Source organism: Columba livia, chromosome 11, assembly GCF_036013475.1.
Source record: "Columba livia isolate bColLiv1 breed racing homer chromosome 11, bColLiv1.pat.W.v2, whole genome shotgun sequence".
In the NCBI taxonomy this organism is placed as follows: domain Eukaryota; kingdom Metazoa; phylum Chordata; class Aves; order Columbiformes; family Columbidae; genus Columba; species Columba livia.
This window is the reverse complement of record NC_088612.1, coordinates 12051138-12065719: the sequence shown is the minus strand read 5'-3', so window position 1 is coordinate 12065719 and position 14582 is coordinate 12051138. Positions and strand designations below refer to the sequence as shown.

The following is a 14582-nucleotide window of genomic DNA, read 5'->3' as shown; positions in this document are numbered from 1 at the left end:
ATTTATGCCTGATTATTTTCTTTAATCAGTCACATATTAGAGCATTTCTGAGCAATGAGGATTTCTGAAGACCTACAGTAAATATGAAGGGACAATTTCATGCCCACCTGCAGTGCCAGAACTCTCTGCCCCAGCCCCATCACTGTGCCAGAGGGAAGGAACATCACTGGGTCCTCCCATAACTCAAGTCTCTTGATTTCTTTACATGCCTAAATGTATACCCCAGAAATCAAGTCCTGCCATTCAGGCTTGAAAATCTGAGCTTCTATGCCTAAGAACATCAACAGACGTTAAACACTTCAAAAGAGCAGAACACCCTACATGGGGTATCCTGCTTCTGGTTCACTCTTACTCTCGTCAAGAAAGTAGAAAGTTTTCAAAGCATAACAGAAAGGCAAAAAATTAACTTTAAAGTTTATGGTTAGATAACAGAGTCCCTAGGAAGCTCTCTACCAGGATTAGCATAATCCATTCCATCTTTTTCTAAAAGCTATCATAAAGGGAGATTAAAGCAGCTCTAAAAGATTCCAAGTTTCTGAGGACTTCCAAGTTCCAGCAGCATTTCCAACAACTTCTAAGTGATCTCAACATCTTGCTTGCATCTTAAAAAAAATACATATTGCAATAGCCCAGCTTCCTCTCTCATGCAATGTGAGTATCGCTGCAAGGCCACAAGCTCTCCAACCACTCAGAACTGAGAACGCTCCATGCTTAGATTGGTCCTCTGATTATTAATGGATTACTCACATGCTTTGAGTCAACCACGTGGTTTGCTGTAATTCCTTCTACTAAAAGCTTTAATTGGAATCACAGAATATCTTGAGTTGGAAGGGACTCATGATGATCATCAAGCCTAACTTCTTATCAAACTATCAATTATTAGAAAGATATCCTAAGTTGATCTTGGGAAGCAAAGTGGCTTCCTAGGTTCATTCTCCAGCAGTGTCTGAAAACATACATAACCCGTGAGGTCCTGGAATTCGTGTGATCTCAGTTCTACGCATGAGAAGATTAAGCAATCAGTTCAAGTTAGCAGTAATAAATTATACGCCTTTTCTTGTAGGACAAGAGCTGCCCAGTTGGTTAAAGCTCTCTCTTAAACAGACTCTAGACTATGGAAAGATTCTCTGTACATAAACTTGAGGCTTACCACATGCAAATACAAGTTGGACGCAAAAAAAAGTAACTTGAGTGCACTGTAATTCTAGTTCAGCTACAGAACACGAACAAGACAGAGCTAATATTTCAGCTTCTTCTTGCACAATTAAAAGCTGTAGAGCCGGAAGCCAGAAAGCTCGAGCCCAATCTGAGAATATAGTGTTTTGTTGAACTTCCTCCCACAAAGTACATTTGAAAAAATAACAAACACAGAAGACAGTAAAAGCGTGACTTTCATATAAACCATAATACTGATTGCATAGAGCAACAGATCAGCTTGCTGATATATGAAAGGGAGAAATACTTGCCAAACAAAACTTGTATAGTTTCCAACCTAGACTTCTAAGTGCACTGAATTGTTTAATTGTTTAATAGCTGTACCTTGAACTACAGTCACCCCAAAGATTTTAGTCAGATCAATCACAAGATCTGTCTTCAAGAACACAGCGCGTCCAAGTAAGCACGATCAATCACAGTCAAAAAGAAAATTTCAAGCTAAATGGAAGTCAGAAGCTTGAATTCTAGTTAGAAAGCACGTAATTCTTGAGTGCAGGGACCAGGGGTGCAATTCTGCTTATTGGAGAAACCCTGTTATTAAGAGTCCACAGATTAAGAAATTAAACTAAGGCCTAATCAAATCAAGACAAGCCCCAGTGGAGACACTGGAAGCTCCTTTCATCCAATGGAGCAGGTTTGGAGACCCCCAGGTAGCACATGGCGCTTTCTGTGATACTCGGACTCCCCAAAATGCCCGATGCTTGTCTCCACCCGCCAGGACAGTGAGACCTGGAGGGAAAAATTCCAATTTCCATGGTTCAGATCCAAGTTTTAATGTTGTGTTCCACATCGCCCAAACCTGAAGCACAGCAAATAAATTGTAGGGTGATCCCCTACATGCCATTCAGACAGCTTTTTTAAAAGAGCAGCATAGCTCACAGCCTCCTTAATCCTTTACATTGAAAAGGTTAATTTCTCCTTACAGGTAAGTAAAAACTCAAAACCTAGGTAAAATGGTTTTGGAACAGCTCCACAGTTAAAACAATTAGGAATGATAGATGCTGTAACAAAAAGTATTTTTAAGATGTTGTTTAACCATGTAATGTCCCTTCCATAATAATCTGACAAAATCTTGTTACTCATCTCACAGTAAACACATTTTACCACATAAAGGAGATCTTATCTGAGTGTCAGAAGTTACTTTTAGAGAATTGGCCCTATGCTTAAAAAACAACAAATTAGCAGCATCTGTGCACTGGGGGCTGAAAATGGGGAAAAAAATAAGTGAAAGCTGCAGCTTCACTTGAGAAACTAACAACCAAAATTCTCCTATTTAAAGGAGTTGCCGTTACAAAAAAAAAAGAGAATTCACATTAAGAAGGCATCTTTTGTACATTCTATCAATGCCAAACTCGATAGCTTTTCCTCCAAAAAAAAACAGTCTTACAATCACATCAAATCACAGTTAACCACGGGGCAAAGTGCTCAGACTTCTCACTAGTGCTGCAAGAGCTCAGGGTACAGATTCATCCACCACCATATATTTTCAGAATACAGAGCTCTTCCAGTTGGCTTATACAAAAAAATAATCAATACAGATGTTTTCTCAATTTTGCAATGCAGATGACTAATAAAATATGGATCAAATTCGACAGCTCCACTGAACATGGACAGATAACTCTTTGTCCCAGAAAAGCAAGCCCACTGACAGTCTTCTTAGGAGTAAAGAAAATGCTGCCATGCCCCAACAGCACACCCAGCACAACCATAATTGTCAGAATTAGCCACCTGGCTCTCAAAGAGCTATGCAGGAGTCAAGTACCTGAAACATTCCGACAGAAGCAAGAGACTCTGCTGTCCAAGCAAAGTAACAGCAAGAGAGTCCCACCGCCAGCAGGGCTCAGCTGCTGGGTTCAGTTCTTAGAACAGGAGCAGGTTGAGGTAGCACAGGCCGAGTTTAGGAAGCATAGGCTGAGTTTACAAGTTCAACTCGCTAGGCAAGTCTGCTCTTCTGCAAACATCCTACTCACTGCTACAAGTTGTACGGGCTACTGTAAGCCAGGGGAAGTAAAAAAACAAAAAAAAATAAAGCTAGCCAGCCGTCTTCTAACCTTGGCCTGCAACACACACTGCGGCCAGCCATGCTCAGGTGAAGATCCTCGAGAGCTTCTGGGGAGAACGGTACGGATGGATAAAGCACTGCAGTTCTCCCTTGCCAGAAATCCTGCCCAGCAAGCAGTCCGCATGTGGATTTTAATCACAGGTCAGAGCTACATTTTGAGGAAGCAAGCGTAAGAAGGTAACATCTATTTCCTCCTTTTGTTCTTGACATTAATAGTTAGCAAATTTAATTTCCTTATCTGTTATTCACATTAGCTGGTGTACTACCCACCTACGTAAAATATCTGGGTACAGAATGCATGTTTAATGCCCTGCTGTGCAACTCCCCTCCCTGAGGCTTTGTCAAATCATTGCTTTTCAAATTAATAATCACATCTTGATGAGACAGAAGACTACAGCAAACCTTCTGAGCAATTCCACCCTGACTTGGGAAAGAGCAGGGAGAATCGCATCCAAAGACGTGCTTTGCCCAACTTGTATGTAATGACCAGCATTTCAGGAGTACCTAAAGATTCCCAAATCAGCGAAGATCGCACTCTTTCTCTCTCACACACACATTTTTTTGTATTCCAGTAGGTTCCATTTTAAGCAGGGATATAATTATTCAGGTCATCAGTCCATTCCTGTGATGGAGGGAAAGAGAGTAAATTCAAAAGCTTCTTATCCCTACCCCATGAGGAATCTGATGGGAAACAGCAACAGGAGATGCTGAAACGCTGGCCAAATGCCCAAGAGGAGTTCCGAGGGCTTGTAACATGCATCTGCCATTTGAAAACAAAGCCAGGGAACGTAGAAATTTGACATCTGAGGAAACCCACATTGTTCACAGCACTGAGAAGGATGCCCAAGCCATTTGAGGCAAATATTCCACAAATCATTTAAGACTGTTTTTAGTTAAAGCATCAGAAACTGTATAAATGGAGAAAATTAATACAAGTCTGCTGCACACTTGCATTTAAAACTCCTAAGCTGTAAGCACAATTTCTTCAAGTTGTTTTGAAAGTATATAAAGCTGCATATCACTGGTTATTAATCCAATAGTTTTTTTATTAACATATAAATATTTATTACTCTAAAATACCTTCATGACATTTATAGTCAGCAATTTTATGATCTCTAGCAACACTACTTTCCACTATAAAAGGAAAAAAAAATTCTCATATGCATGGGCACTGAAGCTCTCTCTTCCCCAAAAAGCACAAGAAAAATAGCTTTTTAACAGTATTGCTTTGGATAAACAGAAAGACATCTGCAGACAGGATTCACATGCAAAACAAAAACCCCAACCATACCTTAAATTAATTGAAAGGAAAAAGATTGCTTAAAAATTCATCTGGTTGGAATTTCACACACTTTCTTTTACCCTGACACCCAGTGTCCACAGAGGGGAAAAAATATCCTATTGTATACAAACTCATCAAGCAATAAGACATGACAGAGCATGAATTATGATGTCTCCATTTGGGGCCAGTTTGTCAGACATGGAGCTGACAGCAAAGTGTTCTTCCCACATCCAGGAATAAATGCATACCACAATTCCTGCATTGGAATGTGTTCTTGAAATTAGAGCATTATTTTTAGGTATTTATAATGTAGAAGTGATGGAGACACATACTGAGTACCTAATTATCCCGGACCACCAGCATTGCCTGGAATGCTTATTAATCAATTAGGTTTTAGATTACAGCTAAATACAGTACACCTCTTAAAAGAATACCTGAACCAGAAGATGAGATTATCAAAAGCTGTTTTCCCCTCCATGTCTCAGTTATCACAGCTAAAACAAAACACATGCAAACAACCGTGCAACATCCTTCAGAAATGTGCAGACCCATTACCACTCCTGTATCAGGTCTCCTGCATTCCCGGAGCTGTGCAGACTGTTATTGTAAAATACCTGTTCAGTTGTGTTTACAAGGAATCTCTTTTGCAAAGGAGATTTTTGTTTTCACTCACCCACCATCTCCCCGTATCTACTCACACAAATCTCCTCCTCCTACCAGCCCTTCTCACAGTGAATCTTTTCCAGGGTTACAACACAGCAGAAGGTTCCAGCATGCAAGCAGCCCAGAAATCAACAGGACCATTGTATTTAAGCAGTATTTAAGAGTATTAAAAGTTAACCACACTGTTCAGCACTACGTGGAATCAGAGCCAGAAAAATCACACGTTGTTATATAATACTCCATAAGCATCAGATTATTCTCAGCTGCTACACAAGTCATTTATACCTTAATACAAAAGACAGTTTAAAGACAAGTAGCCACAACTGCAAAAGGAGCACAAGTCTTCCTAAACTCAGCCATTCAGGCTGTAGTGGATCACAGCAAGCATCTAGTTTGGCATTCTTTCCCAGCACAGATGAGAAGATTTTGAGGGCCTGATGGATTATTCTTTTTTTTAAATAACTAAACTCTACAGTTTATAAGAACTACTGAAAGCAGACAAGCTTTTTCCTTTTTCTAAGTTTTAGTTTGTTCCTTGTCAAACTCACCCCTTAAATAAAACGGATATTTGAACCATATTTAGTGGCTCAGCTAAAACAACTAGGGAGTGTTACGTAAGATGTCTCTCCATGTAGAACAATCTGTTCCAAAAGTTACCAAAAATAGCGATTCTCTAAACACTGGTGTGATGCAATATTTAACCAGTTACTGCATCAGCAGCTGCATTTGTCCATTACCAAAAAAAAAAAAAAAAAACAACCAAAAAAAAACAAAAACCAAACACTTCAAATATTATTACAACATTTGCAACCTTACCTAGGCTGGTAGGTTTTATCAGCTCATCCAACAAGTCATAAAAAGGTAATTTCTGAAGTTTTATGTCAGGATGGACAGGGTGGAGTGCAGACGTAAGATGGGGAAGTTCCAGTTCATGTTTAGGTCCCAGAAGCGAAACGGGGAGCAATGGTGACGTGGCAGGATGGCCATCGTAGCTGAGCTGTGGAATGGTAGACGGAGACAAAGCTGCTGGCATAGAGCTCGAGTGGACGCTGGGGATAGATAAGTCTGCAGGTGTCATGATTTTCTGAGGAAACCTTCGCCTATAGAGTTCTTTGATTTTCATTTGTACGGCAGGACTGCAGCCAGCCTTTAACAAATGCAGTGCTTTTGTGAGCAGTTCGTGTTTTCGGCCGTGCTTGTTCCTCCCCGCGTAACCCAGAAGTACTTGCAGTTCAGAAACTCTAAGGCTCATAACCATTTGCTTAAAAGAAACAAAACAAAAAAATTAGTATTCAAGTTACATCATCTTAAACACTAACATTAGAATGTGGCTTAATCTCATTAAGCATACAGTTTTTAAAGGCACACCGTCGCTGCTCTTCTCCCACTGATTATGTGAAATATAATGTAAAACAGTACTTGTTCACAGCCAGATAGACCTACCGAGAAAGTCTGTAATTAGCAATTTTTAAATGGATTTCTATTTGCCATATACAAATTCAGGACAGCAATACTGATTGGGGGGGGTGGGGCGGAGAGAGAAAGAGGACAAGTTGCCAGGACAAAATAAAGACTGTAAACATAGATATTTTCCAATCACTCTTCTGCTAGCATCTCTAATGTTGACGAATTTTTTGACTTGCAGCTAGACAAATAACAAGTTGCACACTGACCACATCCAGGTCTCCATCCCTCGCAGTTCCAAGCTGTCCCAGGCCCTAACTCAGAACCCTACTGCACTTTCAAACCCTCCCGCACTTTTTGCCATGCAGCATAACTAACCCACACAGGAGAGAAATAACCATTGTCAAAAAGAAAGAGAGAAATCATAATCTGAGTTGTGTGTAACCTCATGTGATCATTATTGAGTTAAAGGAAATTTCTTGCAATTCACTTTCCTTCTCACATCAGAGCTGCACGTTCTATTTTGGATGGGGGAGCTTGGCTTTGCCTTCTATTAATTACCATTTACACAGTCTTTTAGTGTCTCCCAGTATGGTCTAATGAATCAAACTGGTAAGACCTGTAAACTGTTTCACTTGTTCAGGAACTGCGAAAAACCCGATGCAAAGCAGCGACACCAGCAATCGCCCGTGTGCACCAAGGACTTCCCCGCCAGTCAAGCAGGAGCCAGCAAGTCAACACACAAGCCCATCTTCAACTTAAAAACTTCTTTAAATGCTTGACAGGGATTTTTTCGCCATCCCAAGGCCCGTGACACCAGCTGAAATTATATTCCTGCAGAATTTGGGATTCCAAAGAAATCACAAGCAAGTGGAATGCCTGGAACCCATAGCCATGAGCGGCCATCTGGATATTCAGTATGAAACTATTAAATACTCTCAATATTTTATAGTCAATCTCAAAAGATCAAATTCAAAATAATACTTGAAGTATATATTCAGGACTAAGCTACTTCAGCATATCAGGGTTCTGCAATTTCCCAGCCACTGAAGGTTGAATAACCAAACTAGCACTTGCATTTGCAAACCATCTTTGAAATAGAAACACTCCCATCCTCTCTAGTTCTTCAAACTGTGCAAAGTTTTCTAACACATACATTACTCAAGTTATCTTCACATTAATTGTTAAACCTAAAGTGCTAATATTAGAAAGTATGCTGTCCCCAGCTTTAGCAAAACCAGCCTGAAACTCCTATCAGTTCCTCAAAGCTCCAGCACCTGCAATGCACAGGTGTTCACAGGAGGCACTTCCCTCTATTGAAATAGGTCGCGTTATTTAAAAGCCCTAAATTAGATTATGCCTGTATTTAATGAGGTAGGCACCAAGATAGATTTAACTAAATTTGCCACAAAATTTCTGCTCTGTTGAACCACAGCACCAGAGCTGAATAACCTTGCTGCAAATCTGAGACAGACGTGGCTGCAGACAACCACAAACACGTTGGACACAACACGAGTTTGCTGGCTTTCTTTTTTCTGAATACCCTGAAAAGCTACTTCACACTTTCAACTATGGGACTGTCACGGAGCTACTAATGAGAACAGACGAGGTGCTTTGTAGAAATGGAGATGTCTTAAAAGAATAAGGCATTTCAGTTACAATCCGAAGTGTTGACAGCTGAAAAGAAAGTGAAACAAATAGATCTGAAACATGGAAAAACACTATTTATAATGCTTTACAAACTTTTCTTCAACAGAATGAGTAGTTCCAGCTGAAGGGTTTAATGTCTGCTACCATCACCATGAAAATTCACTTCCTGAACAGCCAGAATCTCTCAGAGCTTCACTCCGTTCTTGTTTTGCAATAAACTCATGGGCCAAGCTTGCAAAAACCACAGAGGATTAAGAAATAATTGAGCTAACAGAGAAGCTCCTGCCACATGTTGGATGTTTTCCATTTTTTGAAGGTATAGGCAAGTTAGAAATAAGCATACAGAACACAGGGTCCACTGTGTAGCCAGAAGCACAAACCAAAATAAATAAAATTCCCCAGATCTTCCCCACCCTGGTGCATTCCTTACAAAGGAGGATGAGAACAATTTTATTTGCAACGTTGACGATGCTAACAGATACATCAATTAAAAACGCAGTAATGGAAAAAACAGCAATAAAGGTTTGTGGGTTTATTACAGTTTCATACATCACTGATAAACCTTTCTTTCAAAAATATCAATAAAAGAGGCAATGACTTAAATAAAACACCCCCCACGCACACCCATGGGGTTTTGCCTGTGGATCATGTCAATAGTGGAGGGGGAAACAGAGCCCGACAAACAGCCCTGCTGGCAAAAGTTTCTCACGTCACTGCAATCCAAACGTGGAATTCCTCTCCTCCTCCTCCACTGCAGTTGTGTTTTATTTGAGGACACAACCCAGCTCAACCAGAAGTGCCGCTGCCCGTACACGCACCATCCAGCCTACGAGCCCTTGGCCCGTGTCACCCTGGTACTCTAATCTTAGAACAGGCAGAATAATTATAGTAGGGAAACAAACCAAGTGCTGTCAAATGCACAAAATACACAAAATAGCTGCAATTTGTTGGGTTTTTTTTTCCCCTGTCACATCTCACTTCATCACAATTCAAACCCTTTGCTGGCTTAGTTATACCTAGCAAAGCTGAAGGACAAAGACACAAAGTGTTTTGCTTCAGGAAATCTTGCTTTTTTATTTTTTTCCTGTTGCCTGAAGTAGAGTAGTAAAAAGATCATTCTCGGTACAGCTGCATCTGCAGCGAGCTACAAAACCAAACACAAAGAGCCTGTCTCCCAACAACAGCAAATATCCACAATGCAAATAACTGCCCCTACCTCTGGCTGGTTATCAGAATCAGCAGAATGTTTGGGTTTTCTTTCCTAACACAAAAGAATGTAACAAAACAACAACAACCCTCCAACCAAACAAACCCAAGAGCTACCAAGGACAGACGGAAGGATAACTTGCAAACTGCAATTACAGGTAACTAGGTGTCTACTTATCTGTTCACGTACAGGTAAGTACACGTTCCTACAAACATCACACGAGTGCACAAGAAATCGGGGCTATATAGCTACAAAAAAGTTGAACTACTTGCCTAAGTTCAGCATCCAAAACACAGCAAGCTGACTGCAGGCCAGCAGCAGATCCAGCACAGCCCAGTATCAAGCACACCAGGAGTTCTGATGATGTTGGGCATTTTGGTACCTGCCATATCCAGGCAACATCTAAAATTCAAAGAGGAGGCAAGGGCAGTAGAAAAACTTCAAAGTGTAAAGGAGCAAGAATACGATTTACAGAAACCCTACTTATCTGCATTTAGCAGAGTACTTCTATATTCACTCACTGTAAAGACCTCTGCCAAGTTTAGAAGGTAACTCTGATCTGTGAATATACATCTGATATTTCCAGCTCGACAACACAACACAAATGTGTTCCTCTGCACAAGCTGCTTCAATCATCCTCCTTCCCCAGCCTTACGACCACCGTCCATCCTTCCCAAAGCCATCAGGGCATTTTGCCACCTTAAGTCACCTAATTGTATATGTCAGGCAGGGGGTCCACAGAACCAAAGAGACCAGTTGATTTTCCCACCTCCCAGTTGCTTGTTTCCCAATTCATGCCACTTTTCTCCTGACAGATCACAAAAAAAACCCAATCATTTGATGCAGCCCATGCAGCTTTATCCCCTGTTTCTGTGTGTTCAGGAAATATGCTCAAGCAACTCATCCAGAAAGATTATTTCCTGCTCCACACCTACTTCAGACAACCAATGAGGTTTGAAAGAAAATAGTTTAAGGATTCAAACACAATCCATGAGCGGCATCCTACGTCATCCGCCCACCTCTCTCCTGGGACTATCAGCAGGATAGAGGATGTTTCACATACAGCTCCCTCCAAAAAGCTGGTACACTTTCACAAACTATTTTCATACCTGTTATCTTTTAAGTCCCCCAAACCATAACTTGCATGTAGCCACTTATGAGGCAAGGAGGAACACCGGTTTCCTCCAAGACACCCACAAAATTACTACGAAATGAAGAGCATCAGGCTGCTCAGAACACACAGCACTGTCAGTGCACATTTTGTAGCTCCTGACTCACTACGATGTCTGGGTGGAGAAATGTGTCTGTGCCACACACCAGGATCATTCTGCTTTGTGAATGCTCTTTGGGCACTCTGAGCAAATACTTTACAGGAGACTTAACTTCTAACAAAGCAGCAAAGGTTAAGAGTCATTTACTTTGATTTTTCCCTGCAAATAAAAATGGCAGAGATAAATCTTCACTTTTAAAGAATGGGTTTTTACACAAGCCCAGCCATTCCACCCATCCAGGAGAGACACCCACAGCTTCCTGGCTAGAGAAATCCAGCTGCTGGCACCAGTTATCATCTCAGACCAAAGAAAATCTGTTTCAAGAACTGGACCTTTTCATCCTGATCTATGAAGGCTGGGAATTAAGTTTAAAAATAGATAAAATCGGAGTGTTAGTGCCTCTGGATAAGAAATCCCTTCGATAGCCCTGTGTGGATGGTCTCACTGGCATGTGATTCAGAGAAGCCCAACTAAAAAGACAAGCAGATTCAGGGAGAGAATGCAGTTCCTAGACTGGAAAATGCACAGGGGCCAAATCACTGGTGTGAAATGCAGGAAGATGATCTCTGAGTCCTACTGCTCATGGAAGCTTCAGTTACAGATTATCTGCTGAGATCCAACATTGCAGACAGTGAGTTGCCACCTTTTCTTCCCATTTTTTGAAGGGAGGGACTACTTGCCTGAGAGGTAAAAAACAAGCAACGGTCAGTATATATTTTTTTTAATAAATTAAGCAGTGTCCATAGGAAAGAATGAGGGACAATACTGAAAACTGGTCACAAACACCAGCATCATAAGATACCATTTTCAAAGCAGCATCCATCAGCAGCAGCATGAATACTCTCAACAATTAGGTAAACACTTTCTAGAAAGGTTATTCCTATAACTCCAGTGATCAACCTTGGGATCTATCTGGAGAATTTAGCAAGTTACTTCCGGATTTTTATGATAACTAGAACCTGTGAATAAGCTCCGAAACATGTTCCAAAGATTTGCCAGCACAATAAGCAGCATTTGGCTAGGTATCGCACCACATCTTGTGCCTAGAGCTATACAACAGGTCCTCCACAATTCTCCAACCATTAACATAAAAGGTAAAGGAAAAAAAAACAAAAATTTAAAAAATCACCTTTAACACTAGTCAGAAGATGGGGAAGTAGTAGAAGAAGAGGAAACTAAAAAAGGACACCCATCGTCCAGAGGCAGCCGTCGGCTCCGGCTGCAGTTGGCAATAACAGTGCGGACGCAATCACATCAGCAAAGCTCAAATGCTGTTTTCAAGGACAAGGCAGATGGAAATTTCCCCTTCATGAAACAAGGAAACTACTATTCAAGAAATTCCATAATGCACCTCTAAAGACAGTTTAAAAGAAAAATCAAATCAAAATTGTTCTTTTTTTCTAATAAAAGCTACTAGGAAGCATTAGATTAGTATGGAAATGGTTTTGAATTAATCTCAGTATCCTCCAACACCCAGCTGTAAAAATACAGGAGAGGTCTTGCATGCCATGAACAGCCTCTTTAACCCTGGGTATAAATCTTGGGGAAGAGAAAGCCAGACCTGAGCTACATGAGCTCTCCACAATTACACAAACTCAACTCTTGGGTTCTTAGACATTTAAGATTTGTGAAAGTGGGAGATCATGACAGTAAAAATATTCCCATCTTTTATGAAAGCACATTCCCTAGTCCTAAATTCTATCTGCGAGACTCACACGAGGAAGCTGTCAGGGCTAAACGATAAAAATTGAAATCAGTCTACTGAAAATCTGCAAGAGGGAGTGAAAAGACCAATTCATGGGCGCTCAAGTGCCTCAATGACAGGCTGTAACTTCCCGCGCTTGTCTAATGCAACCGAAACACTAAACGGCTGAAGTCACCGTAATTCACAATGGAGGGGAGGGAAAAGCACCAAAGAACAGTCATAAATATGCAACATACTACAGTTTTTAAGGAGGCTATTGGTTTTCATAAAGAAAAACTCGGCTGTCTCCTAGCATGATGTGTACCATGTTCTGGCAAGCAGGGTAGCACCAAAAGGATAGGTACAAACCAGTGGCAGGTACAAATATTATTTGCCTTTTGTTACACACACAAAGAGATGGAATATTTCTTAATCAAAGAAACTCTATTTACACAGTATATCAGTGCTCATAAAGAACACTGCACAACTGTGTGACCAAATTATGCATTCATCTAGCTGGCAATAAAAATAGATTTTAATCCATTAAAAATGCAACAACAAAATTATGTCCATGTATTGTAAATGCCAAAAACAGCCTGGGCTGACCGTTGGTGTCTCCATAGGTGTGGGCTTCCTTAAGGTCAAATGCTACTCATGATTTTCACCAGGTAAGCTATTTCTTCCCATGCTAGCACAGAAAGTACTCCATCAAGCTTACATCCCCAGGTGTTATTTACTTTACCATAGTCACAAACAATATATTTCCTTGCAAATGATATGGCTGCATATCTGTCCATATAAACATTACAACTCTCGAACCAACCAACTCAAATGATGAAGCTCAAATTCAAGCGCCTGCTAATGCCAGGAATCTCCGGCAGTGAAGAGACCATCTGAAAACTGCAGCAGTTGGGTGTAAAGGGCTCCTGGAGGGGAGGTTCTGCAGTTTCCTCCGGCATCCTTCTGTGCTCCGCTCATGCAACGACTTACCAGGTGAAGCATAAGCACTTAACCCTTAATTCCACACATCAACTAGTACAAGGAACGTTTTTCCTATCTGCTCTTGGCAAACATCGTTTGCTTGTAGCTGTCGTGCTGGTAAAACTCGACTACACTCAGATTCAGGAAGTTTTAGGAAGGTCTCAGCAATGCTGTTTCATACATGAACACTAATAAACCTCAGTTCTCCTTTCAGTCGACAGTTCAGGGGCCTCCATCTCATCCTGCACCAGCAACGCAACCAAGTTCCTAGAGATGTCGGTCGCTTACTGGAGGCAAAAAAACCCCACAGTGATAAAAGTAACAAAATTCACTGAAGAGTGAAGGGATTTTGCAAAAGAAAACAGTAAGACAGCTCTAGCCCCACTGAACTGGCTGCTAGTAACAGCAGGCAGGCGGAGTTTGGAATTTTTAATATATTCCCCATGTGTTAAAAGTTGTCTTATGTTTTTTGCAGATGCCTGTGGTATTTTGCTATGTTATCCTATATGTGAAATATCTTCTAGAAGCCTTGACACATAAAAACCGGCAGATTAGCGCAGGCAATTGCCCCCCTAGAGCTCCACTCCAGCCCTTTTCCCAGAGGTTATTTTCTCTGGAAGGGAGATTCAGCAGAACACACTGTGTGCCTCTGTACCCAAAATGCCATTTCTGTGCTTGAACACTTAAATCTGTGGGATTTTTAAATTTTTCTTTCTATATGATGGCTTGCAAACCACACTGTCCTGCCCTGGCTGCACATTCACACTGGGGCAGTCACTGCCTCAAACCACAAAAGCCAGATCTGCTGGAGAAAGTCTGCCAAGACTTTAGTCATGTCTAAACTGTATTTGATTTAAAGTCAGTCACATTTTATCTTAATCCGTAACAAAAGTTTTACCGTTCTCAAGAGGTTTTGTTCACTAGGTGAACTATATTATTACTTTTGGTATTAAATAAGGTTGCTGACACAGGAGTAATTTTCATTTCAGTCTTGGAGACTCTTTTTTTTTTTTCAGCCACACTCAAACTTAATTGTCCCTAGTGTATTTAACTTTACAGATGGGAATTATTTTTACAGAACTATGTGCTAGCATGATTTTCATGACAATTAATTGCTGAAATACTAGTTTAGATGATCCCTGGATCCAAAACAACGTACCTCT

General features: G+C 40.8%; 1 protein-coding gene across 7 annotated transcripts in view; it reads right to left on the bottom strand.

The window, feature by feature from the left end:
- PIAS1 (protein inhibitor of activated STAT 1) overlaps positions 1 to 14582 on the bottom strand; it is a 57469-nt gene that overhangs the window by 27190 nt on the left and 15697 nt on the right. For 6 of the 7 annotated variants that reach the window (XR_010475434.1, XM_065076791.1, XM_065076790.1 and 3 more), the window contains exon 2: positions 6039 to 6483. Coding sequence is in view for 6 of the 7 variants with exons in the window: in XM_065076790.1 (XP_064932862.1) it covers positions 6039 to 6483 (445 nt within the window). In the remaining variant the exon portion in view is untranslated. Of the gene's footprint in view, positions 1 to 6038; positions 6484 to 9755; positions 9886 to 14582 lie in introns of all 7 variants that reach the window. The other variant, XM_065076794.1, reaches the window with a different exon arrangement.